Here is a 27939-nt window from a genome sequence, read left to right on the forward strand (position 1 = left end):
AAGTGGAGCAAAAACACTGACTGCCAAGTACATGTTGAAATTTATGGTATTAAAAGATCCTACCACTGAACTGGCACCGTCCCTGTCTCTCTCCTCGGTCTGCAACAACTTCCATCTCGTTGCCTGTGTTCCTCACCCTATTTCTCTGGTCTTGAACATCTGAACCTTCCTTCCTCTGGGATCTCAATTTCATGTTTGCCTAATGGTGGGATTGAATTTCACCAAGTTGTGGGTCAGTGGTTACTGCTTTTGTTATTGTTGAGTTTACTTTTGGGTTTTGTAGTATGTCACAGCAGGCTGCCTTCAAACCAGTAGCACTGCTGCCACTGCCTTTGACCTCACCAAGCAGATACATTTAGTATCAAAACACTTGCTCCCTGGGTTACGACTGGCCTGAGGACTTGGGGAAAAACCAGCGGAGAAGTCCAATCTCCTTACAGCTACAAAAAATGAGTGGGGCAGATTCAGCACAGGTTTTGCTTTTGACTCAGATGAAAAAATTTTAGGCTTGAAGTACTAAGAAGTACGACTGCTTTTATTTTCAGTTCATAAAGAGACAGCAAGCATGGAGAGGGTAAATGTGTAATGGCCACATGTGGTTCTGGCTCTCCTGAAGCACATTTTTGCCAGCATTTCTGGTTAAACGCCATCTCCATCCAGCTCCCCTGGCTCAAATTAAGCTAGCATACCTTTTGTTGAGCTCTCATCTAACAGTTCCAATGCCTTTATTTCATGTTTGTTTGCTTAGAAGGTTCTAAATTGACCTTTGAAGAGATATTACAATATAATCTGATCATTTTACAGGAAAATATTGAGTCAGTTAAAAAAACAAGATTTAAGAGTTAATCTGGGACTAAATTTGTCTCAAACAAAAACTAAGGTGGTTCTCCTCTCCCCTACTTGCTGCACTACATTTGTAAACAGCAAAACCAGATTTACCAGAATTAATGTTTCTTGGTATTTTCATGATCAGAATGGTTACACTCTGCAAGTCCCAAAAAGGTATTATTCATCTAGCTACAGCATGCATTCAGAAAGTTCATTCTGAATTATTGTACATGTGCGGTGCTAAAAATGTATGTGTTTTTGATAGCTAAACCAAGAGTGCTTCTCTTTACTGAAGACCAGGTAGGACTTTCAGATGCCTTTGGTTGGCCACCCATTAGCACACCCTTATTCAACATAAAGTAGAAAGCAAATCACACAGCAGCAAACTCTGGGAATCAAAATTGAGGGCCACCCATCTAACTTTAGGCTCCTTACCCATGTGCTAGTGCTTTAACTTAACACTTATCAAGCAGAATTTAGCTGCAAACTTCTTGGCACATGGGGATTAAATGGCTCTCAGTTATGTCTGACTAACAACAGGGTGTAATTGTGCTGTTATGAAAGTACTTCAGAAAGGAACAAAAAAAAAGTGGTACTTAACTACTTTTTCTGGGGCATCATGCCCATAATCTTACCTTTATTAAAAATAAAGTGAGATTTTATTAAAAAAATAAAATTCTCACACACAATTTCATACTTTCCCTATCTGCTTGCCACTTCAGGAGCATCTTGATTCTCCACATAAACATACCATTCAGCGAGAGCTGGCCAAGGACTTTAGAGACCTACATTTAATTCTCTGATAAGACTTGCTGTGTGATCTTGGCAGGTCATGGTCTGTCTGTGCCTTGCTGGGGATAACAGCAATTCCCTTCCTCACTGTGATGTTTGCAGGGAGCTCAGCAACTACAATAATAAGGGCTATATAAAAAGTTTTTAATAGTGTCAGACAGATGGAATATCACATGGAGTTAGTTAGAAAATTGTCATCGTGAAGTAATGACATCAGGCTGATCGGGCCCACTACCAAGCTGCTTGGGGCAGGGACTGTCATTAGTTACAGACTGAGTTGGGGTTGTTGAACATTAAAAATAAAAACGAAGGGGGTACATGGTAACTGCCCGATACCGAAGGCTGCTGCATCAAGGAAGGAGATGGACCACTCTGCTTGCTCAGGGCAGCCACGATCAGATCAGAAGACCCCCGTTCAACATTAGGTACATGTTTCTAATGGCATTCACAGCCAAGCTGAAGAGCAGACTTTGCTGGCACAGGGAGAATGTGGCGTTTGTCTTTAAGAGCAGGGTTGACTAATGCCTGGCAGGAAAGACACAGGTTAAATATTGTGTCCTCTGCCTAAAAGAGCAGTGTTATCTCTTTCGGTCCCTTTCACAGTAGGACAAGCCCACACTATGTCTTCTTGGGGCTTCTGTGTCATACTGTAACATAAGCAAACAGAAATGCTCAACATGCATGATTGTTTCAGTTCTTTGTTCATAGTACCATGAGCAGAAGACCATTTGATTCCAGTTACTAAAATGAACAGAATGCCTATTTTTCACGTAGATCATTCCTGGTGTAGTGTTTAAGCTGATTTGCAGTATTATTAGGAATGTGTATTTCTGGTAAAAGGATAGAAGAGGCTGTCATCAGTAAAAAGCAAGCTTGAACTGCATGTGAAGAGACGAATATGGGCTTGTTCTGTTCTACTGCATTAACTCAGGCAAAGGATCTTCCAAGGCCAATCTAGCAGGTAAAAGTATGTCCTTACTGCAATACCAGCATCCTCTCACAAACTTCATGGTTTGTGTTCTAAAGCTTTTGATTTTCTTTTTTTTTTTTTTGCAAGGAGGGGATATTCTTCTCTTCTTATTTCTACGCTATTTCACATGTTTATACTTCATACTACTTACTTTTAGGTGTACATGATTTATATTCCTGATTGCTTTTGAGAAAGCAGTGTTGCTTGCCTCCCTTTAAAAGCTATGTCACTTCATTCTGAACTACTGACTCAGTTTGTTTGAAGTTATGACATTTCTAATTCAGGCACATTGATTTCTTACTCAAATCTGCTCTAAATATTTTAAGATAAATTGCTTTTACTTCCTTCATTTACCAGGATTATTCACAACTTTTGACCTTTCCATTAAGATGATTTTAAGGGGTTACTCATGCTTGCTGTCAGCTACAGCTCTGCTGCCCCACGGGATCAGATATTTATAGAAGTTCCTACTACAAAAACAGCTTAGGATTTCTGAGTGTTCTAAGTGTGGATAGTCTATAAGGGCAGGAGCACATTATTCATCGTTGTGAGACAAGACAAGGCAAGGAAATAAACCGAAGAGAAAGACAATCTGCCATGTTGTTTGCATTACAGAGTAACATCCCTTGCCACACCCACCATGGAAAAAGGGAGGGCAATAGTTCAGTACATATCAATGTCTCTGTGCCCAGCTATAAACCTGGGAAGGAGAGCAATTCACAAGGGTCTTGTGAGGATAACTTTAAATGTTGGTGATCTAGGCAGGACTTGCAGCATGGCAGGATTTAAGACACCAAAAGACAACCCTGCATCCCACCTGATACTGCAGTTTAACTTTTCTAATGAAACAGGTGTTTTAACTCCCTCCATTGCCCTCCTATTTTGTTTCTCTCCCTGTCACGTTAGACAATAACTGCAGGGAAGTGTACCATTTCTCTTTCCCATAGGGAAATAAAGCAGAAATGAGAACTTGTAAAAATACCAAACTAAGGAAAAAGGGAATTTCGTTGCATTTTTAGCAGGTGAGGAATCCATCCTCTCTTCTGTATTTTAATCCCATTTCCAGTTCTGAAAAACCACCCAGACAGAGAATAAGTGAGGAATGACTGGAGCTACAGAAAATAGTCTGGAGCAGCTGCTCTTTCTCTGTCCTTCATATTTCTTACCTTCCTTCATTCCCTCCCCACTTGCCAAACTAAGGGCATGGTTGCAAGCACTGCTGATTATGGAGTTGAAAGACTTTGGGGAAACTGATGCAGCTTATATCACTAACAGCTCCCAGACAGCAAGGGAGTCTATTATGAAATCCCTGCTGCAGTTACATTGCTTTTTATTTCTTGTATACTCCTTTGAAATATCGTGTAAAATGATCTTGACAAGAGGTCTTGACTTAAAAACCGACAGTCTGTCAATGCACTTTCATGATGCACCTGTACAGCATCTTCAACCACCAGGAACAAGGAATGTTTATTTATTAGGAAACTTCACAGACGCTATAAAAGATTACATTGCTATCACAGACAAAATGAGGCCTGGGGCCTTCACAGAAGACCATTATAGCCATTAGGACTGTTTTCATTTCCCACCTGCCTAAACAGATTGTTTTGATTTTGAAGGCCATCATGTGTTTCCAGGTTAGTGCTAAATGATCACTTTAAAATTAACCAGTCTGGGGAGGCTGAGTAACACACCGGGATACTACATGAGACTTTCACCTCTGCAGATCCAAGATCTGTAATGAACTTGGGTGATCTAATTTCTGGGTTTTATTTATTTTTTTGTCTGTCATAAGTACCACAGGACCTAGCAGGAAGAGGTATGAGGACAGTGTTAGGTAAGCAGACAGTGAAGTTAACAGCTGAAAAGCATTGTCAAAGACACACAGAGAAAAATTTCTTCTATCATTAATGCCACATACAGTCCAGGCAGTCAGAAGACCTTTGTTCTGTTCTTAGCTGTCTTGGCTTTCTCATTAGCAGGCAAATCACCTGGGTTCCCATTTCATTTCTGTGTGACTAGCTCAAAGCATGCAGTGGAACTAAGCCTCACAGCTCTGGTTCACTCCAAGGAATCACTGATGTATCTCTAAAAGAAGTCAGACCAGAGGGGTGTCATGTCAACCACTCAGCTACTGAGACTCATTTTTTCTTAAAATGTGCTTCACATCCACATATATCAGTGAAGTGACAGGCCTTACTTATCTTTAGAAAGCCACACAAGCTAATTGTTGCAATAATTAATAGCACGTTTTAGATAATCACTGTTCATAAATCATTTAAAATTGACTGCATTGGCTTGCATGTACACAATGATTTTCACTAAGGGGTTCCAAAGTAGAGCATCTGCTTCAAACATTGTGTAAACAGAAGATGAATCACTGATTACAGTTAATAATTCTGTTTATCAGGGTCTATTTTTTAATAATTCTGTTTAAGTCCCGCAAAATGAGTAAAATGACACTGTATCCAATTCTTTCTAACTCGCAGAACATCTGCATGTGTGACTTAAATGGCTATGCAAAGCTCAAATCCAGTCAGTCCCTAGGGTACTGCTAGGGGACATGTTAGCTTCAGGGGCTGTATGGCTCCTGAAGTTATTTTTTTCTGGGGAGAATAGGATGGAGTTGCAAATACTGTTGCAACTAGGACAGCAAAAATTCAGAGTAGACATGTTGATCCGCAGTCACTGTTGGCACTGAGGTCTTCCGTAGATGGCTTAAATGTTGGGTACCAGTCGCAGCACAGTTAGGCAATGAGGTGCTTGGGACACCCAAGTATACACTCAGCCCACCACAGCTGAATTTCTGGTGTACACCGGAATAGCTCTCAGGAGCTGTGTACAGCGGAAGGAGAAGCTCAAAGCATCCGTGCACATACATCTCAGAATTACAGCTTTTGAATTTTAGGGTTTTTACACAAAAACCTTCTAGGCCTTAGTTAGAGAAAATCTTGAGAACTGACCATGTAGCTGGGACTTTTACTATGGCTGCAGAGATTCTAGGGAGGTAGTGTTGAGGCCCCCCTTCACGTCTAAGGTCTAGCAAGTCCCAGACCACTCTTTCAAGGCACACAGCCAACACTATGACAGGACCTTCCGCAGTGGAGGAAAAGGCTGTTGCCTTGTTGAACCGTCTGAACTGCTACATCCTGAATGCTGGAGCAGCCCTACTGCCATTCCTCCACTACTGAGCCTGTTAATTCACTTGCAGTCTCCAAGCTTTGGTCCATCCTTAATTCAGTCTCTGGTTGGGAATTTCTCTCACCAAGCTCCCTGTCTCTTCCACACCGTTAACGAACAGTGGGTCCACATCTGAACTGCTCTGGCAGACAATGTCTTTTTCCTCAGAGCTTAAGGAGAAAACCAACTATATTTGGATCTGGCAACCTTTCACTACATGCTGTGGACACAAATTTCACAGCACAGCTATTTTTTATGCTCTGTTGTTTGCTTGTATTCCATGTTTTCCTTCAGCTGGAAAATACAAACAGCTTGGAGGTGAAGAACTGCCAGTTTGTATAAACACTTTGATAATAAAGAGGACTTGGTTGTGATTACAGCTCAATGTCTGCTGGAAAAAAAAGAGGCCCTTTAGCAAATTTTCTAACATAGTACACTCTGGTGCTTTGTTCAGCAGATATTCAGCCATCCATGGGATTTCCAAGCACACAGAATTAAAATTATGTAGAGTTTTGACAGATGTTCAGTGCCAAATTTTCCTTGTAATTAACAGGTATTTTCAGTTGCCTAAGTTGGTGGTAAACATTTAGCTGTTCTTCATGACTCTGAAGATCTTCCATGGAACCATTGCCTGGCTGGAGCTCTCCACACAGGATGCATTGATTTAGCAGTTGAACAGGCAAATGTACAACTGAAGAGTAGCCCACCTATTCCACTACAATAACCAGTGGTGCTGAAATGCAAATTCTTTGAAAGTTCTGATTCTTTTTAGGCTTCATTAAATACTTGCATAAAATCAGTAATATAATAAAACTTTAAATATAATCCATTTATGCCATAGCTAAAGTTAATTGAGCACCCATCATTTGAAATCTGCGTCATAATTTACATATTGGATTCCATCAGAATGGGAAAGCCTGCCTTAAGCTGCAATCAAAACCACAAAAGCAAAGGAAATCCAGAATATTAATACTTCAGGTACACAAGATTTTGGGCAGGCTTTGCATGTGAGCACCCACAAAGTCAATGTAAATGAAAGAAAAAAGCATACATCTGAAATTATTTTCATGGGTTTTAAAAAAGGTCCTTTTGCAAGTTCATTTCACTAAATCACTACGACTAGGATTTCACTAGGTGAACCAGCTTTAATAAATGAAGTTTTCATCTCTCCCTAGCTGAAAGAGTAACCTTACTTGAAGCCTTTTCAATTTTCAAAGTTGCCTTCAGCTGTTAGTTTCCAAGAAACAGTGATTCCCAGCCTCATGTCTCCCTCTTATATGACACTGAATATCTACCCTATGCTTTCAAAAGTGTCTGTGACTCTGGCTGTGTTAGCTGGCAGATGTTTTGAGTCTAGAAAGTGTTTAGTCCCTGTGGACTAAAAGTTACATGATGACTTCATCACATAAGCAAAAGCTAATAATGGGAAAGCAAGAAAGCAGACAAGTGTTATATTCCAAAAACATGATGTTTCCTGTGCTTCTGGCAATACTAATTCACTTGAGTCTTGATGCTCAAAACACACACACCATCGAATCACTGCAAGATAATTTACTTGACCCTCCCTTAGCTGCCTTCCCCACCAATACTCATTTTTCTTTTGATGGAAGTTAGTGGGTGAAGGCAGAGGAAAGGCAGTGTTTGTTTACACTCAATATCTATGCACCGACTATATGCCTCACAACACTCTCTGGAAGGGCTTGTTACTACACCCAGGAGTTTACAGCAGAACAGCAGCAGAAATCTGAGCAGCTGCCTCAGGACCACACGCCTCTGCTCCTGCAGAGAAGGGTTCTTTCAAGCCTGAGTGTACAGTTTTACCCTCTCCATTTAGAAAACTTCAGGACTGATACACGAGCAACTCTAAGTCGTTAGTATAAATGGCATCTGTACACACAGTGCATGAACTGTATTATTTTTGTATCAAGGCATCAGTAGTGGACATTATGCCCTCTCTCTACATCTCCGTGAACTGCCCTAATGACAGAACAAGAGAAAGAAACAAGTGGAAGCAGATACACAAGAGAAAGGCCTCCCTCCAGTGACATTATGGGGAAAGAGAGCAAGTGAGTAGATACGCAGTACACCATGTCAAGACAATGTGAAGACCCTTCTCTGTTTAGGAGGGGAGAGAGAAAGGATTTGCCCTGAAAAGAAGTGCAGGCTTTTGGTATTGGGAATTCTATGCATATATAGATACATTTTCTTAGAACAGTAAGGGAGGGGGGCTATTTCCTAGAGCTGATTAAAGAAGCATGACTCGATTTTCAATTTCAAACGACTCGGGGGGCATTCCAATCGACTGCAGACAGGAAATGAATACCATACATGCACTGAACAAGGCAGATGCTTTTGAATCTGACACTTAAGTGGAAAGAAAATATCTTCATTTTTGTCTCCCCTCCGCCCCATGATCACTAGTGAGTTCTGAGCTATTTTTAGGATAAATGTTTTTATTTTTCAAACTTGTTAAGACTATAACATGTGCCTGAAGCCACCCAGACGCCACTGACAATAAACTGTATGGAGAAGGCCAAACGCATCTTTAGATTAGTCCCAGCAGCCAGATGCAGCAGCAAGGTAGAAGAGCAAAGGTAAGCAATTCAGGTTTGAGATATCCTAACCTCCTTTGTCAAGGAACAGAGATGAGACCCTAGCTGATATGCCAATTGCCAGGGAGGGAGAGCTACTTCTGTACAAGAGAGATTCCAAAGCATATATAGCAGACACGTGGCAGAGCAGGTTGGAGGAGCATTTCCTGGTAGGCTGTGGCACAGAACTCACTTCCAGCTTCGTAACTGTGCTAAAGAGATAAATACACACCTTTTGTCCTCATACAGCTCTTAAAAGTAAACTGCAATAATCATCATGGAAGTATTATGGGGTTTATAACCTGACAGCAATGTAATCGTGGCTCCTTTTATCAACAGCAGCAGTGCGCATTGGGGAATTGGCACTCTTTTCCCCCACTTAGTCCACATGTGTGCAAATGCACGATTTCAGCTGCAAACCAAAGACTTCAATAGGATAAAGGAAAAAATAAAAGAGAGGTGGTATTAATCTGGCCTCACTCTGATGTTATAATTAGTTCATTTTATTTTGATGTTAAGATTGCCACTGTTATATTCCTTAAGAACATGAAAAAATATCCTCTTATGAGAGACAGGAGAAGAAAGAGGGATGGGTAGGTGAGAAAGGCAGCTCTGATTTACATTATTCCAAAAGCCGTGAATGCTAGATCAAAGAACAGCAAGAATCAAATTCACTGCCACAGAAGGATTTCAGCAGCTTTTTCAGAGCCATTGATCCCTCGAGGGCAAACTCTTTTAAACACTAGATGATGCCTCTAACTAGCCAGAACTCCCACCTTATACTGGCTAAACCTCATATAGTTTGTTTTCAGCAGCTGGCATACTGGGGAAAGCAGAGACAGCTAAGACACTGCTGTATCTGGGCCTGATGAAGGAGACATACAACAGAGCGCAGAAATAGCATGTGTGCATTTTCTGCACCAGATGTTGCCTTTTTAATGGCAATCATGGTAGATGTTAAAAAAAAGGACACCGAAGAACCGTGCATTTGGTGACCACTGATGCCGTGGAGTGCCTTGTCCAAGGACAGAATGCAGTCACCCTGCTCCGAGCCCTGGGCAGGGCTTGTTTGCTCAGTGCTGACTTGCTGATAAACAAAAAAATCACCTCATTTTTTTGTTGTGGGATAAGACATCTAAGTAGCTACCACGGCTCAGCCAGCAAGCGGTGACTTGTTCAGGAGTTTGGACTCCTGAACACCCAGAAGGCACAGGATCCAACCCTAAATCAGGTCCTGAACTGTCAAATGCACTAAAGATTGTCATCTTTCTTCCCCCCCTTCCCTTCCTTGAGTCAGGTGTCTTTGGAGTCTGGTAGAGAAGCTTCCGGGTGTTCTGCCTTGTCCACACACTTCAGGGTCAAGCCTTAAGCAAGAGCCATTGGAATTGGGTGCAGTAAAGCAGTATCACCTGGTGCATCCCCAGATGGTCTCCTAAGAGCTGCCTTTGGGCTTCTGATACAGATCCGCTTGCACAGGCTCTTGCTGCTGCCATCACCATGTCCCTGGGAATACTCCATTCATCCTGCCTTCCACACCCGCTACGTTACGCACATGGCTACTACAGTGCATTAGAGATTATTCAGCTCTTTCCAAGCTCTGCTTGCAATTCAAAGTCTACCTACTCCCACCAGCACTTAGTGCAACTCGGTATCTTACATATGTTCATGACACGGATGACCAATTTCCTCTGCATGTTTTGATCAAGAGCTAGCGCTGCTACCATTTAAATGCATATCAAAAGCTCCAGCACTCCACCAGGCTAAATAGTTAATTTGAAACCTTTGGCACTATTGTTCCAGTACACCTGAAGACACAGACATAGTGTGGCTGCCCTTTGTTCCCTTTCGATATGTATTTTCACAAATATTAGACGTATACATATCAACCCCTCTATTCTTTCCTCATAAAAGCTTGGTCTCTAAAGCACAAGATGAGGAATAGGTACTCCACTGGCCAGCTGCAGCAAGCCTTTCATAAATAACACTACAATCAACCCCTGTAAGGGAAAATGATACTCCAGAAGCTCTACCCTGACATACATCTGTTTTCCTACTGTAGAAAGGAACAAGAAGTTAGAAAAAGGTAGATGCTGAATGCCTAAACAAACTCTGAATTAAAAAGAGATGGTAGTAGTAACATTGGATGAATTGTAAACCACCTGCAAATGTTAAGATTGCTGCGCTCTTCTGCAGAACATTGAGTCTATACTGCAAACCTCCAATAGACATGGTCTGTGCTCTATAAAAATCATGATGAATGCAGACTTGTTTTTATATTATGGAGGTCCTAATCCTCCTCCTCTTCTGCCTTTGCTCTATTGTTACAACATCAAAGACCAACTGCTGGCCAAGATACAGTCAATATGAAAAGGGCGACCAGCAAATTTACTGCTTGACTTCATTCCCTTTAAATGGAATAGGCACCATGGCCCTTTTTCAAAGTCCAATCACAGACATATATCTTTTTTATTGGACACCATGTACAATAAAGTGAAGCTGTAACTTGAAAAAAAAAATTAGAACACCTTAAAAAAATCCCATGAGGTGAACATTCCTTTATAAAAATATCACTGTGGTTACATGTTTTGAAAAACTCCGGGCACTCTGCAGTGCAAAAGGCATGGGCTGGCTAGGTTATAGTTTAGCTAAGATGCATACCCATGTCTAATATCTAGTTGGTTTTTTAGAAAAAAAACAAACCAAACCCTAATAAAAAGTGATATATTTAAGACAGAATGCCAGTCTCATTCAAATAAACTGAAATGGCAGCATTCATGTCACAAGATTCGTTTACTGCTTTGTTACAGCCTGCTCTGTGCAGTGAACCTTTACAGCCTTCTTCAGTCTGGAGAATCTTAAAATCCACGGCACAAAATACCAATATATACACTGCATCTTGAACAACTCCAGTCTGACTACTGAGGTAATTTCAAGAGACAGTTTCAGATAAGAGTTGCATCTGTAGACATACAGGGGCAGCTTTCTTGCTACTGCATTGCTAAATAACTTCTTGCCATAAAATTAAATAGTTTATAAACCACCTATATGATGTAGGAGGTGAGCATATTGGGGTGTTACAGAATCCATGCTAGATTATTGACATGTATTTATGGCTTTTATTTTTTAATAAATTTTGTGAGATGTGTTTGTTTTAAACTATGAATCCTTTCTGTTTCTTTGGGTAACTTGTGCAAACAGACATTAGTAAATATCCGATTACTAATGTTATATCTAGATCAAGTCCATACTGATTTTAAAATCCTGCACTGATATATGTGGCAGATAAAACCAAGCTAATTTATGTTTTGTTACACCTATTGTAATCTTTGGCAGCTGGTTCAGGGGAGTAATTATGGTTTCCTCATGGCAAAATCTGCTGCTGCCATGTTACTTCTGAGGCAAGAAAGATACTGAAGCTACATGGCTAATTCTTGAAGCACTAGCTTCAAAAAATACGTGTCTTATCACTAGGTCCTCTTCAGTGAGCTTTCCCTTACGTCATGCTCTGTTGTCAGGCACCTCCTCTTTCCACCACAGCCTACAGTGCAGACCTTCTGGACCTCACCTCCTACTCAGCCTTCCCAGGCATGTACAAGAAAAGGTGTTTCGATGATAGTGTTCAATTGTTCAATACCTGAACACCAAACTCAATGGCAATGCAAAGGCAAGATGCCTGAAGGAAGCTTCCTGGAAGTGAAACCTGGCCCACTGACTCAGTAACCGCTCCTTAGAAAGGGAGGCATTCACTTTTTTGAACAGTACCGTAAACAGCACCAGAAATAGATGGGATGCATTATTTGGGTGGTTTTTAGAGACACTTACACTGTACTCATAATGGTATTGTCACAAGTACTGATCTCAACAGCCATGCAGGCAAAGAGGAAATCTAAATCTTTCTGAGGAAGAAAAGCAGTCCAGGATTTTCCTGTGTGTGTGAAACTAACAATGAAATATAATGGATGGGAATGAATTAATGCAATCTGAAGAAAGCCACACACCAAAGCCCAGCTTGTTTTCATGGATGGAGGTCCAGATTATGTGTATTATGGGCACATCAGTTCTGTAGAAAAACTGAGCTGTAAAAGACTCAAATCTGAGAGGAACTCTGGCTAGGTCTGCAACCGGTACAAGTCATTGACTCATCTTGCTTTGTGAAAGTCAGTGGAGCAAGGTCAATTTAAACACACTCAGAATATAGGTCTTGCATGGAGGCGTGAAAGCCAAGGACACCTGAATTTCTCCTGCCTTTCAACATGGGCTGACTCCACCAAGAGTGGTGAGAGAAAGATTTAATCTCTGATTTTCCTTTCTCATCTTTATGAGCACCCTTTCATCCTGCTGACTGCTAAAAGGGAGGAATAAAGAAACATGACCGACTGCTACGAGTTCTCCAAGCACTGAAAAACAAGGGCAAAAGGACAGAGGAACTGCTTAGCAGTACCGCCCACACCAGCTCCTCTGACCAAGCGTTATACTGCCACAAAACTGACTGCTGTGGCAAGCCATCACTTATTATTATAATAAGGTACATTTTACTTTGTTTTCTTTTGTTTTCTGGTATTTCAAATCAGAAGTACATGGAAATACCAACACTGGAAACATTCTGCTCTTACTGATGTATCAATAAGCTCACTACTCTTATTTCTTGGAAATAGTATTCATTATTCTATGCTTTGGACTATTAATTTAGCCTGATATTTTCTGTCTTCAAAACTTGTAAAATTGGTATCCTGAAGGCACAATGGTATTAAAGTGCAACAGCAATCACTGCATCATTTAATGCTTCCTTTTGCAACTTACTAAAGCACTTTGTATTTTTCTGCTCTAAGTTATCACTTCATTATTCATTTGTGACAGCACTTACAGCCTCCATTCAGGCCTGGAGACCTATTATGCTACACATTGTACACAAACACCACCACAACAACAGAATTGCAACCTCAAAGACCTTGGGTTGAGATTTAAAAAAACTAAAATAAAAAAATCAAGTGCATCTGTGACCTAGCTCTTCTACCAATGAAAAAAACCACTTATAAAATGTGGGTTTTTATGGAGACTATCATTCAGTCAATTCAAAGAGCTTTTAAGTAGCGTAGTCTTAAAGCAGACAGCAAAATAGGAATCATTAAAGAAAGGCCAAACAAGCCTAAACAACACTGTGAACAGAACAAATGAGACACAGTTGGGTACAACCACATTTGTTTGCAAAACACACAGAAGAGGGGAAAGCAACCAACTCAGACAATTAAACCTGCCAAAGCTGCTAAACCTTGTCTATTGTTATACTTTCCGGATATAAGCACAAAGAAAAGCTATATTGCTTAAATTTCTTAGTTTATGTTTGTGTAAGGAAATATCTAAATTGTCTGCATGCATGTTCTGAGTACATTTCTAGATTTTAAAATGATGACTCAAAAAAATGTAAGCATAAAAAAAAGTACGGCAAAATAATGTCCTACCATTACTTGCATTCTGTGTACTTTTACATACCGATGACTGGGTTTTCAGAAGTTGTGTCTCTGTCACATTTTATTTTATAAAAATAAATGTTTGCTTTTCAAACATGACTAGTATCAGTTTGGCAGGCAAAGATAGCATTGTCTGTATCATTATCAATACCACAGTCTTCTGCACTTCACTTTCTGTAAAGTTTTTAGATGCTGCAACACAACACAGATGGAGTTTTCACCTAATCAATAATTCTTTCATTGTTCCTTGTTTTCTTTGAAGGTGTTTCCCACCATTTTGGAACAATAAGACATTGATGATGTAGCAGATGAGACTAGAGACAAAAAGAACAACTGCTGAATTCAAGACATGGTTCCCAATTTACATTTAATGTAATCTGGATTGGTTGAACATATGTCTCCCCAGCAAAAGAATTCCACAGCAGAGCAAGGTGTCGAAAAGCTTCGTATGCTGAAGCTTTAAGTACTAGGGCTGGGTTAGCTATTAGCAGGTCATAACATGTTTGTTGGAATCACAAGGGAGTACACAGCTCCAGACAGTAAAGTGATGATGAAATCATTGGGGTCATAAAGACCAACAGCCGAGCTTCAGCTCTAGGCCTGTTTTTTTGTGGACAGCTGGCATTAAGAAAGGACAGAGCACAGAAATGTGACAGAACCCAAAAAGCTGACAACCAAATCTGGAAAAGTGAAGGAGGGATTTTTGTGCCACTCAGTTAACAGCGAGGGGTGGGTAGCAGTGTGGTTGTACTGCTGTTACACTGCAGTTACAGCTGTGATGGACCAGCTGTGTTCTTCCCATGTAGGACAAACTTCTCTTTACATGATCAATGAAGACTACAAAATAAAAGCTACTCCAGAACAAGTGCTGGTTGCCCAGGTTCGATGAACCAACATGAGGAGTACCAACCTCCCAGGATCTCCGCATAACCATGCCTTGGCTCTCTACTCCTGTTGTCACCAAGGGTCTAGAGTTATCATCACCTTCTCAGGAACCAGGCTCAGACCTACCACTCCATTCACTACCATGAGTTAGCCACCCAAGCACCATGGCGCTCAGAACCACATGTTAGCAGGCTTCCCTTCAACCACTCTCCCTCCACATACAGCCCCACAGGTAAGGATGGGCTGAGAGCAGAGAAAGGCAAAAGCAGGAATGTCTCTGGGGCTCCTGCCCTGTAGTAGTCACCGTGATTTTTGTCTGTCTCCAGGCCCATGGGAATGCACATAAAGCCACTGTGATGGCCCAGAATGAGTTTAGGATTACATGCACTGTTTCTTTCATACAAATACTGCAATACTGTAAAAAGCTGGAAAGTGATCCTAAATCTTGCTGAAAACAGAAATAAAGTACTCCAGTAGACTCTTCTGTATAAGGCACCAGGAAATCTGCTCCGAGCTGTAGTTGCAGAGATAAAAATTGAGAGTCACCCTGTGATTTAATGCCAGGTATTTATTAGGGACGATCCAACAGGAGCAGTACAGTAATTGTTAGCTGTTGACCTGTGGAGAAATTCAGTAAAATACACCTCATCCATACACCTTGGTCAAATCTAATGTAGGAGGTTACATTGGTACCTGTGCAACATTGCTCCTTGCAGCCTAAATAACCAAACTAAATACAGCTATTGCAGTAGTCTTAAATACTAAAAATACTAAAAAGCTTGCCCCATCCTACTCTGAAAGTATGGTAGCTCTTTTCCACCAGGGATACTTTATTTTGCTAGGAAGTCAATTGAAGGGATAGGTATCAAGAGAAGCTTAACTACTACTTTCTGGAGTTTTCCTGGAGCCAGGCTTGGAAGGTGGAAGAATCTCTCCTGGGAGCAACAGACAACATCAAACGCTTCTCTGCTCAGAGCAGCAGGGTTTCACCCTTGTTTCCCGTTTTATCCTTTGCTTCCAGCACACGTAAAGCTAATCACCCTTCCTTCCCACTAGATCCTGGAACAAGCCACAGCCCACTAGCAAAACCACTAAAGAGCACACATAATTCTCTCCCTTGGGAGACAAGAGAATGAACTGCACATGGTGTAAGTCATTCACAAAGCTTAGTGCATAACTGGAAGAACATATGCTAATAGTAAGGGTGAGCTTTAGCTAAGAACCTATACAACAAAGCCTGCTGAGAACAGGCAGGTTTTACTATCACTGTCAAAAAGCATGAAACAGCTCTGTGATGCTGTTTGCTTTTCAAAGAATCAGCTTGTTACATTCACAAGCCACCTGCTCTGAGAGTTATTTGTGTTAAACTGCTCTTAAGCCAGAGAAGGATTTAGGACTCATATTATAGATATCTTATATAGGCTAATGACAGTCTGGAAAACATGAATGCAAAACGCTGAATTGGCAGTTCTTCAAAGATGATTTAGACGATCAGTTTCTATGAGAACTAACCAAACGCAAAGCTCCAGAGCTCAAATAAGCTTTAAAAAAACTCCGTCTAAAACTGTCCCAAAGTAAACAGCATGAGTCCTACTTAAACTGAGAAAGCCAGAAAGTTGAAATACGCCACTGTATCTGACTGGAAATCATTTTGCAATTTGCCTGAATCCAGTACAAGGAGCACAAACCTTACAAAGTCTGGAATGCACCTCAGCAAAGGTAGCAGACAGCATACCATTTCTGAGCGTATTGTGTTGAGCTGTGGATCTTAGGAGAAAATTAAGAGCTCAGCCCTGTAAACGACTCCTCACACAGCTTGGAGAGTGACTCTTGTGTAACTCTATAAGCAGCAGAATGCATTTCTTCTGGTAGGGCTCAGAATGCATTTCTGACCTGCTGTAATTCCTTGCATACTTATTGAGGAGGAGGGCAAGGACAGGAGCAAGGAGATTAAAAGTAAAAAGCTGTTTACAGCATTGTGCTTCTTTTCAAATTATGCTATCTTGTATGGCTCCAGCTTTATGCACAACTACTGAGTTTCATGCTGATGTAATACTGCTGCAAGTACTGCACTGGAGAATCTGACATGTCAGATATTGTTGGTGGCTCTGTTACTACTTTTTACAAGGTCATTTTTCTTGGTGTGGGAACACTGTTTTTCTTGGTGTGCAAGGCCTGCTATGGAAAAATTAGAAGTGATGGGAATAAAATTCTCGATAAAATATTTTCTCTCAGAATGAAAGCACAGATTTTAGAGCATCATAAAGTATTGCAAAGGTCCTTCAAAATTTATGTTCAAGCCTTCCCTTCATTTTAGAACTACATAAAAACATATCCAAGCAGCATTTTTCAATCCCTTAATATAGTTTCAATTGCTCTTATTCAGAAGCAAAAGTTTGTACTTATTTCCAAAATGTACTCCACAAAAGTTTCTGGATGATATTTGAAGTATACCCAACAGAGTTCTTACCAGTGAAAGCAAAATCTCCCCCTTCCCCAATTCTCTTTTTTTGTCCTTTGGTGGAAATGGAAGTAGAGAATAAAATCTGACTGAGAAACAAAAGGCTGATTTCCTCTCATGACTCAAAACTGCAAGATGTTTTACAACTCCAACCTGGATTTCACATTTTGCATTAGTTTACACTACCACAAACCAATTCTAACCAACTGCAGCACAAAACTGAAGCAATGCAGAGGTCCAGTGCCTACTTCCACAGCAGTGAACCCAGAAAACCTGTGCCTGGACCTCACCCACCCAAAGAGGACCAGCAAAGCACATCAGGATTTTCTCCTCACTGCTGCTTCATTACAGCCGGTCATGGCAGCACAACATGATCCCAGACATCTGAGGAACTTGAGAGACATGCACAGTACGAAGAAGGGCATCAAAAGTAAAAAGAAGAGGGAGGAAAAAAAGCCTGTTTCATTTTAGGATGGCTGTTTTTTCTGGATTTTTTTCACCTGTCAGTCCTAGTTAATTGCAGGGGTTAACATAATTGAAAGACCAAAAGAAATCAAAACCTACCCTCCAAAATCCTTCCATCATTTGAAAGACCAAGGGATGAAAGAGCAGCTCTTCTTCCCTTAGTGAATCAGGCTTCAAATGTACACAAGTCTTGTTTTATTAATTAAATAGTCTAAAATACAGAGTTTAAGATTACTTAGGATTCCTCTTGAATCCATTTTGTGTAAAAAGGCTCAAGGATGTGCTAAGGTTTTGGGGTTTGAGTTTAGCTTTTTTTTTCTTTTGAACTAAGACTAACATTTCAGATTTTCTTTCAAGACACACAGGACCAAGTTATAACAACTTTATTTGTGGAAACAGATGGCCTAAGTCCTAAAATACCATACCCTGCATTTGATAATAGCCCGTTTGGCTACAAACAAATACAAATTTGCCCTGTCAAAATACATCTACAAACAGTTGCTGCAATGTTTACTCTTTCCTGGATTTGCCAGAATGTGTGCAACAGACTTCAAACAAACTTTCATCAAATGAAACACTTCTCATAATCTTTTCTCTCCATAGGCCTACCAAGACAGAAAAAAAAACCCATAGGGGTTTTTTTTCAGTATAAGCAACCTGGAAGTTCTATTTGCTTATACCAACACATCCAGGTTTGTGCAATTTTGCTTTCCACATTGATTCTCTACCTGGGAATGCAGTGCATAAGGACTCTACATTTCACTTTAGTATGTGTCATGACAGCCCAAGAAGCCCCAAAATCTGAAGTACTTGTGAAGACCCCAGTGCAAACTTGCCATCAAGATCTAGTGTGATGCTCTGAATGGAGGCATCTGCCTGTCAAGACTACAGTTTCCTAAGCAGGCTACAGTATTTTCCAGCTAGCAATAGAATCCATGAAAGCTATAAAATCAAAAACTTGATAGGCTTCCATCTGTTTAACTGATCGCCCCAATCAATATACTTTCCTCCCATAATGTCTTGTACAGGCACACTTTCTCAAATACAGAACTGCAGAATGAATTCAGTTGGGAAGCATATAAAAATTTCAATTCTACAAATGGCAAACCACAATGAAAATATGAACTGCCAAAGCTATCATGATGCTTAAAGGAACAGAGTGTCATTAAGTTATCTATAAAAAAAAAAACACTGGACAGAAAAAAACCTTGAAGTCAACAATTACCAGATTTTCATGAGACAGCCAACTAAAATGATAATACTCTAGGATAATAATCTGAAGATTCTTTTCCTCGTTTCACCCTAACCTTCCAACAGCACACTAAAAAGAGCTCCTCAGGGAAACGGCATCACCCAGAGTTCTCACTTGCCCAGATGTTTCCCTCATTATGTTACAAGCCTGTCAAGAAAATGCAAATTCAGGGTTATTCTAATGATAGCAAACACCCCATAAAAAAACCTCTCCAAATTTACTTTTCCAAGGAACATAATTTTAAAAGGCATTTCAAGTGCCCATGAGGAAAGAAAGCATCATTTATACAACAATATTACCAGAAATCTTGAAGATATTAAAAAAAATTCCAGACTGTCAAGCCGGTGATAAAACTGCAGCTCAAAGAGAGACAGCACCATGGGGCCTTACCCAAAGCATGCAGCCAAGTGCTCCCAAGCAGGCCTCCCACCAAGTTCAACACAGGGGGTTTCTGAGTTAAGAGCACCTGATTCCTGTTTGTGACTGGGGTTCCCTCCTGTAGCCACCAGCCAGGGATCCCATGCAAACGGAGTGGTTATTACAGCCTGCACTCTCCTTATTTTTCCTTATATATTCTATAAGGAAATACATAATTTCTATTCTTCTGTATTTCCTTATAGAAATGTGCTCTGCTAGTATTAGGATTCTTTCGGAGATGATAAATTTACAGTGATAATAGCTATACATTCTCTGTCAGTTTGTTGCATGATTTGGCAGTTGATTTTTCTTTAACACAGGGATACAAGGGGAAAAAAAGTTAGTCAGAGCACATGCAACCGACCAGGGATTTACAAGCTTTGCCTGGGGTGGGAGTTTGATGATTCTGCAGCTTTTATCACTTTATCACTTTTATCACAACCATTTTAAACGAATGGTAGGATATGAAACTGAACAAAAAAGAACCACCTGCAAAAATAAGGAGACAGAACAAAAAAGTCCTTTACCTCTGATGGACGTAACTCACCAGCAGTTTCACAGGCTCAGGAGAGGGGACAGACTGGCTGGGTCACAAGCCTCGTCCTTTAGGGTCACAAGCACCGATCACCCCAAGTGTCTTGGCCATCTCAGGGCTGAATATATACCTGCCTCTCAGCAAACCTTCCAAGGAAAGCCATGATTTGTATTCCCGTATTTCCCAACGCCACACACCTGCGTGGCCACTTCTTGTGTGGGGAACGCCTCGCGAAGGAGGGAGGCCGTGGGTGGGGCACGCCGTGCCGGCCCCAGACCGGCCTGCCTGCACCCCTCGCCCGCCCCACGGGCGCACCCCGGGTGCCATGGCCGTCGTCTGCTGCGACCCACCGGCGACGCGCCAGTAACGAGCTGCGGCGACGCCTCCAACGCGGCGACAAACCTCAGTCCCCTGGAAAAGCGTAAACCCAGGGAATGGGGCGGGGGGAAGGAGACATCCGCAAGCGCCACGCAGGGAAAGCCCTCGAGCGGATAGGTACCCGGAGGTGGCGCCTGCCGGTGCCGCAGGATCGGGCCCGGCGAGGGGGGGTAGCAGCGGCCGGGGCAGGTGCAAGGCGCCAGCCCCCCTCAGCCCGGCCAGTCCCGTCCTCCCCGTCCCGGGGCCCAGCTGCCTCCTGCGGCCCTCGGGGGAGGCAGGTGGAGACCTCTCGCCACGCTGGGCGGGGAAGGAGATTGGGGGGGAGGCGGGGCGGCACTCACCTGCCGCTGGCTGTGGTTGCTGACCCCCGTAGGGGTGTGGGGTTCGCCGCCGCCCCCGCGCAGCACGGTGATGTGCAAGGTGAGCAGGAGGAGCCCGAGTAGCAGCAGCAGCTCGGCCGCCAGCCGCACCATCCTCTTGAGCCGGGCGGCTTTAGGGCCCCGTGGCGGCGGCGGCCGTGGAGGAGGCGGAGGAGGAGGAGGAGCCGCGGCGGCCGCCGCCGCCGGCGGAGCGTCCTCGGCCCCAGAGCCGGCCGCGGCAGCCGCGGGACAGGCGGTGGGGACCGCGCTGCTCTCGGCGTCGGCGGGGCGGGCGGCGGGCGCGGGGCAGTGGCGGCAGCAGCAGCAGCGGGGGCCGCCACACCACGGCGGAGCCACCTCGGGGCGGGACGCCGCGGAGGCGGCGGCGAAAGTCCCGGCGCTGCCCAGTTGCGGCGGGGGGCGGCAGGTAGCCGCGACGGGGCCGCGGACCGGCGGCGTCTCTGCGGGCAGCCCTGCAACCCAGAGTCACCGTGGGCCGTCGGAGGGAGGGAGCGGGCCGGGCCCCCACCGCCTCGGGGAGCGGCGGAGAGCAGCGCGGCTCGCCTGTCGACGGGGAGACGCTGTGAGGGCGAGGGGGGAGCCAGGAGCGTGTGTGCGAGTGAGAGGGAGGAGGGAGGGAGAGGCCGGGGGCGGGGGGGCTGCTGGGGACGACTCTCACATGGTGGGGAAGCCGGGACGCTCCGAGGGGAGGAGAGAGCTCGGGGCTATCGCCTCCCTCCTCGCCAGGGGATGGGGGTGGCCCCTGGACCAGCTTCCCCCCCACCCCCGCCGTGTCCTCGCCCGCCCCGCGGCTCCCCACTCCCTCCCATCAGGGCGCCCGCCGCGCCAGCTCCACTCCCGTCCCCTCCGTGTGCGGGAGTGGGGCCGCGCCGCGACCGCCGCCCTCCACCCCCGCCGCCTCCCGCCCCTCGACGGGGCGGCTGCGACCTCCCCATGGGGGAAGAGGGGCAGGTCGCTGCCTCCCCCCGGACCCCCTGCCTCCTTTTCGTTCTCTCTGCTCCCTGGCTCGGCTGTGGGGAATGGGCGGGGAGTGCGAGGGTCTGCAAAAACCTTCAGCTGCCTGCCCTCCCTCGGAGCTGGATACCTGGCTCCATCTCTCCTCTCTCTTCCCTCCAGTGGCCCTAGGGCTGGCAGGGGCAGCTCCGCACTCTCTCCTGCCACCGTGCGTACGTGTTTGCAAGCGGCTGCCTCTCCTCCTGGCTCCTGCTGCAGCTTCCAGACCCAACTTTCTCGCCCCCTCACTGCGTCGGAGAGGTGCGTGTCGGATGCTTTTATACTGCCCTACCTCCCTCCCCTGCTGTCCTCCCCCAATCCTTGCTCCCCTCCTTTCCCTTCTCTACAGCCTAGCATCGCCCCCCCCGCCCTGCTCCCCTCCTCCCTGTGCCTCCGCAAGCCCTGGTGTGCCGGGGCACCCGCACCCCGTCCCACTCACCGCCGCACCTTCTGCGGTGTCTTCCAACGCTGCTCGGCAGGACGGAGCTGTGCTGCAGTGTCGTGTCCCCTTAAGCTGGTCCATGCGTCCCCAGCAGGGCATGAGGCATGCGAGGACTTGGCCCACTGGGGTTTTACACTCCTTAGTGTGGTTTCCCCTCCTTTTGGTCGCTGTCTCCTTAAGTACAGTGGAAGAAACTGTCTTTCTCGGATGGGAGGCCCCCAAAATTTAAAATTACCTGAATTTGAAAATGAGGGTTGGATTATCACTTGCTGTAAATCAGTATCTTTTCATCCAGTCTGATGGAGCTAAACCTCTTTCGAAGTGCTGACAATGCAGCTGTTAACAATAAACTTGAAACATAAATAAAATCACCTAACAAAAACTGGGAGTTTTGGAATCTTTGTTGTCATTCTTCCACAACTGGGAATGTTATGTGTAGAAATGAGGTTACAAGCAATTGGGGCCCATGCAAATGTGTGACAGCTGAGAGGCTGAATTGGTTTCAAAATGTCTAAATGGGCAAAATGGGAAAAAAGCGTTCCCCATCCAAAACATTTTCAGTCTGAGGCCAATGTCCTCAGCAGGGTTTTTCCAACATAAAGGTAAGATGTGCTTCTGGCGTGCAGTGCCAGCAGGGGCCGAGGCGCACTGTGGAAGCCTCTGCCTGTGGTGTGCCTGACCCGGGAAGCTGGCAAATTTGGGGTGCAAGGAGAGTCAGAGCTCATGGGAATTTTCTTGCAGGCCTTGGTGCATCTGAAGGCTGTGGTCATGAATGAGTCAGAAGGATGTCTTGTACCCTTCCACTCAGATAGGTTCCCTTCCAGTGATAACCACTGTAAATGAGTAACCATCAGGCAGGAATAAGGTTAAAATCATTCCACTGGTGTATAGTTAAAGATATAACCCAAAGCCACAAAATCAAAACCTTTAGATTTAAGGATTTTTAACCTATGAACATGTTCCATATTAGCACCACAGTAGGAATGATGGGCGCAGATGATCATGCAGGGTGGGACTCCTGCTGAGCTGCCCCAAGTGCGTTATAGCAAGGTAGAACCCGGTCCGTCTCGTCAGACCACTCATTGATAAATACCCATGTCGATGGTCTTCGTTACGCAGCAAATCATACAGACCTATTCAATGTTACATAAAGCCATAACAGCCCGTGGACTGTCATGTGGTTTTTAAAAAAATCTGTTTGGTTTTTTTTAACCCGAACATTCCTTGGGCTAATCAAAATATTGAGAAGATAAAAACACTGATGTACTTCAGCTGTCATCGCTTGGCCTGAGCTTTCCTGCTGCCGCCATCGCTGTGATCCTGGCAGCCAGCAGCTGCGCCCCAGGGCAGGCACGCCAGCAGCAGCGAGCATGAAATGGCGTGGTTAAGGAGGCAGGCTCAGGGGAGATGGGCAGCAAAGAGGCAGGAGAACTGTCCTCCAGGTTTGCCAAAATCTGGCCCTACCTAGTGGCTGTCAGCAGATCCCGGATGTTGAAGAAAAGTGGAAACTTGGCATGTGAATTCTGTATTTCAGAGATTAATAGTACAAATTGACAGCCAGAGCAAGACTGAAGGCTCGTAATGCAAAACAGTCCAAGTGACAGCCTGGTGAAAAACACACACATGGATCTGCTGCCAAGCTCTGGGTAATATAAGTTCTCCCCTGCCTTATGAAAGAGACTGAACAAAAAGACATCTTTAATCCAGATGAGATGGGCCTGTACTGGTGTGCGTTTCCTCATGGGACATGAAGTTTTCTGCATTAAACTGTTGTGCAAAGACAGTGAGGGACAGAGTAATGCTTACTATGAGCAGTGAGCAGATGGCAGTGAGAAACCGATGCCTCTTCCCGCTTGAAGGAGTCAGTGTAAAAGCAGATCTTGGGTAGGGCAATACTGCCTGCGTGGCTGTGCTGTGGACAACTGCAGAGGAGAGTGTGCGCACATGTGTGCTGTAGGTGACAATTTAAATTCACAAACACTGTTAAATCAGCAGATGACTTCATCGAGGAATCGAGACAGCTGAATTGCAACCTGTAGGAGAGATGGACTTAAAAGCAAAGGGAAAAGCTCTCTTTTCCCAGCTGGGTGAACACTTGCTCCAGCAGCTACCATCTTGTCCCTGGGACACGAAGACAGAGTTCGCATGGGGGAAGAGATCCATCGGTAGCCTGAGGGGGATGCTGCTCCTGGGATGTGGTTACAGGCAGCCAGCAGGGAGGTAAACCAGCTAGTGGGTCCAATGGTGGTACTGGGGTAAGGGAGGTGTTTCTTTGATAGCTCCTTCCCACTGAAGGTTCACAACTCACACCTTACCCCTCTTGCCCCAGCTTTTACCTTCCATTACTCTTCCCTCCGACAATAAAGGCAGACTCGGCTAATGTGCGCTCCCAGCCCCACGGCAGTGCTGGGGGAAACAAACCAAGCGCAAGCTCTTCGAAAGAGTGTTAAATTAATACATTTTATGCAGTACTTGTGATATTGCAAGCACACTATGTGGCCAGGTAGTGTAGCTCAGCTGACATGTGAGGAGTTGGTAAGCCATGGTAGCTCATCATCTGATGTCCTGCCTCTCTCAAGCCCTGCAGGTCCTGCTTTTCTCATTGTGCAGCTCAAGGTGGGTCGCAGCTCTCCATGTTGCAGGCAGCCTCCATCAGGTAGTGAGGAGTCTCCTGGGGAGGTGTTTCAGGGATCTGTGGCCTCCAGTTGCAGTGCTGCCAGGTGAAATGTCCCATGGTCTCCTTTACACCAGCCTGTCAACAAAAATGCACAACAGTTATCCATGGCCACCATGCCACCTTCAGTGCTCAAGGCTGAAAAGTTGTGTTGGGCTGAATTTGCAATGTCTTCACTGGTATGTCCTGCTGGTGGTGTTCCTGTCTCCTGCTGTGGCTGTCTCGGTAGACCATATCGTGTGCTGACTCCACCACGTTGCCGTGCAGGCACCTACACTTGGTGTTATGAGCCCTGAAAAATGAAGCGTTGCCTGAGACACACCACTTTGCAGAGTCTGGGTGGTCTCAGAAATGAATAGTATGTCAGTTGTACCTGCTTGTGTGTGATAAATCCTCATTTTGGATGAGTGCCGCCAGGTGACATCCTTCAAGTCCAGTGAGAGAATTACTGCAGAGGGAGGGTGGAAAAAAGTACAGTATGATATAACACAAACTATGCTGCTTTACCTGCTGTATCTCAGAAGTGAGTATGTAGAGGTGGGAGCAATAGATTAACTGCTGTGACCACCACGGGGTTTTGTGTCAGAGCACCATGGCTCTCTTGGGTCCTGTTTCCGAGTTGTCCCAGTGGTTAAAAGACATTGGTACTTCCCTGCTTGTCCACTTTCCCCCTTTATTGTCAACCCTGGTATTGCTCCAGGACTGTGGAGGTGTCCTGTTGGTAAGATCTCAGAGGAGCATGGTTGGTAGAGCCCTGGCCACCCTCCTCAGCTCACTCCTGCCTGTGCCCACTCCCAGGATGCTGTTGTTTTATCTTTAAGCCTGGGGGTTGCTTCAAAATTATGTGGGATGAAAACCTGGCTCCACTGAAGTTGGCAAAGCTCCCATTGACTTCAGAGGAGCCAGGATTTCACACTACGATGCTTTGTAGATTATTGGTGAATGGAAAGTATATGTCTGGCTTCTCAAGGGTTATTATTGTTGGTGGTGACCTCTGCTCTGGCAAGCACTGAGCAAGGCTGGGTTAAGACAGATGGGTAAAGCTTTCCCTGCCTCTTCCCCTGCTTCCTCATAGGGGCTTTGCTTTACGGGTCATCATCTTGGATGCTGCTTATCAAGGAATACCTTCCAATGGAATTTAATGCCTGTTTGCCCACATTCCTCTTCCCCCAACGCCAGCAGATCAGTAGATAGGAGACAGAATGGCTGATTAGCTTCTAGCTTCAACCTCTTAGCTATAAGCTGCAAATGCACACACAAGGGTCTTCTCTAAAAAAAAAAGAAAAAAGAATAACCTTCCGTGCAGGAAACCTGTGATGCATGGTTCCTTTATCTCAATAAATTACAACTTGAATAGTAACCACCCTCTTTTTAAAAGAACTGATTAGCTTAGAGTTCTCCATTTTCTTGCTTCTCCTAGACCCGCACTTTCCTTCCTGTCTACATATTTTGCCACCAGCTGGGCCTAATGGCTGGGTCAAGATTTCTGAATTCTGCAGCACCTTGTGTGACAGACTGGAAATTCAGCAGCTACTTCATTAAAGATTGAAGCAAAAGCGGAAATATATGAGTAGTCTGAACTATGGAATATAGAAATAGAGAAAACAGTCCAGCCCAGTTTCCCGCAGCTGAGGAAATCACTTAAGATCAAAGTACATGTTTATTCAAGGCAGCTGACTTGTCTGTAAGAGATTTTTGCTCATTCAGTACCCTGAAGACAACAGCAAGCATGAAACAAAATGGATTAGAAAAAGCAGTACCTGGAGCTCCACCTTGCTGCCCAAGACAGGTATTTCCTGCTAATCAACAACTGAGATTTCTCCTCATTTAGCAATGTGTTTATCAATAACATCCCAGTGCAGTGAGAATAGTCTTCAGGAGGTGATGCAACCCTACTCAGATCCTCATGGGAGGCTTTAGAAAGGCTGGTATAAAAAAGGGGCAAGCACCACTGGAAAACAACACAGCCCCATCTGATCAAGCTCAGACTTCATCTTTCCATTGCACTGGCTATAACCATTGTTCACTATATGCAGTTATATTATGTAACAATTTTCTCGTACATAATGTAATTCTCTTAAAATGTGGGATGTGTGAAGCTGCTGGTAGTGGGTTTTTTTTTCTGGGTAGTCTGATCAAGTAGCAGGGCATTCGGGCCAGCCTCTTAGTTACAGTCGCCTCTTCACAAGCTTAAAAACTCTGAGGCTGTTTCTAGTGCTAGATCCACAAAGCAGGTGGTTGATAAGACTATTGGCTCAAGAAAACAGAAAATTTGTCGCTGGACCCACTATAAAAGGAAATTCTTTTCAATGATTTACAAATAAATGAACTTCAGCGCAGGCAGGATCAGACCCTTATGTATGAAGAGTCTTTCTACTGTATATGGAGACACTAGAGAGATCTTTTTTTAAACAAGAAATAACTTGAAACAGAATGATAAATGGAGAGGGGGGAAGAGGGGGAAGCAAATTAACCCTTTTTTGAATTTCTGGCACTTAACATGAAGTAGCTTTTTAGTAGAACCTTGAGGAAGTTTGTCTGTAAAATATTACAATTTACAAGTGGGTTTAACCACAACATGTTGCTTTTTAACCACATTCAGACAGGAAAAGATCCAATTGACACCTGCTTCAGACAACAATTAGGACATAAAAGATGAAACTCATTTCAGAGGGTTTATTTGTTTGTCTCTTGTCACGGATTAAAACAGGAGGAGGGGGGGACATTAGTTCAGGATAGATTCTGCTCCCATTCCAGTCAATGGAAAAAAGGTCTATTTGTGTGAATAATGCACAACTGGCCCTGGCAAGGAAATGAGTTAGTTTTTGCTGAAGTTTTACACACAATTCTGTAGTAAGTGAGGATATAGGACTTCTGAAATGCTTAATTTGCAAACCAGATGTATGAAATATGAATATTCATGCTTGCAGAACTTTCAACAGATCAATGAAAGTTTACTGAAAAACAATTGGGAATACAAGAATTTTTTTTAAGAATGTGAAGTGCCACAGTGCTTTTTAAAAATAGGTTTTCATTTGGTTCAAGTCTAACTCAATTTAGAAAATTCTTCCTGTCTAAAGCAATTTCTCTGTGTGTGTAGAACAACAGAGAAAAATTGCTGAAATTATGTTTTTTAGAAAATCAAACCAAATAAAAAAAATTACTACCTCATTGCCAGTAGTTTCATTAAAGGACATAACGAGATGCTGAAGCAAACACTCCAAACCATCA

The 27939-nt window shown here is 43.9% G+C and overlaps 2 protein-coding genes across 3 annotated transcripts in view; one reads left to right on the top strand and one right to left on the bottom strand.

The window, feature by feature from the left end:
* Positions 1-21064, bottom strand: part of ISM1 (isthmin 1) — a 38183-nt gene extending 17119 nt beyond the window's left edge. The window contains exon 1 of one of the 2 annotated variants that reach the window (XM_064446760.1): positions 20561-21064. In XM_064446760.1, the coding sequence (XP_064302830.1) occupies positions 20561-20692 (132 nt within the window). In that variant the 5' untranslated portion in view covers positions 20693-21064. The remainder of the gene's footprint in view (positions 1-20560) is intronic. The other variant, XM_064446761.1, reaches the window with a different exon arrangement.
* A 113-nt stretch (positions 21065-21177) lies between these two features.
* LOC135312541 (uncharacterized) lies at positions 21178-22415 on the top strand. Its single transcript, XM_064446762.1, has 2 exons — positions 21178-21853; positions 21942-22415. Exons 1-2 carry the CDS (start codon positions 21258-21260, stop codon positions 22261-22263), a joined length of 918 nt encoding a protein of 305 aa, XP_064302832.1. The 5' UTR covers positions 21178-21257; the 3' UTR covers positions 22264-22415.
* The last annotated feature ends 5524 nt before the right edge of the window (positions 22416-27939 follow it).

This window comes from Phalacrocorax carbo, chromosome 3, assembly GCF_963921805.1.
Source record: "Phalacrocorax carbo chromosome 3, bPhaCar2.1, whole genome shotgun sequence".
NCBI classification, from domain to species: Eukaryota; Metazoa; Chordata; class Aves; order Suliformes; family Phalacrocoracidae; genus Phalacrocorax; species Phalacrocorax carbo.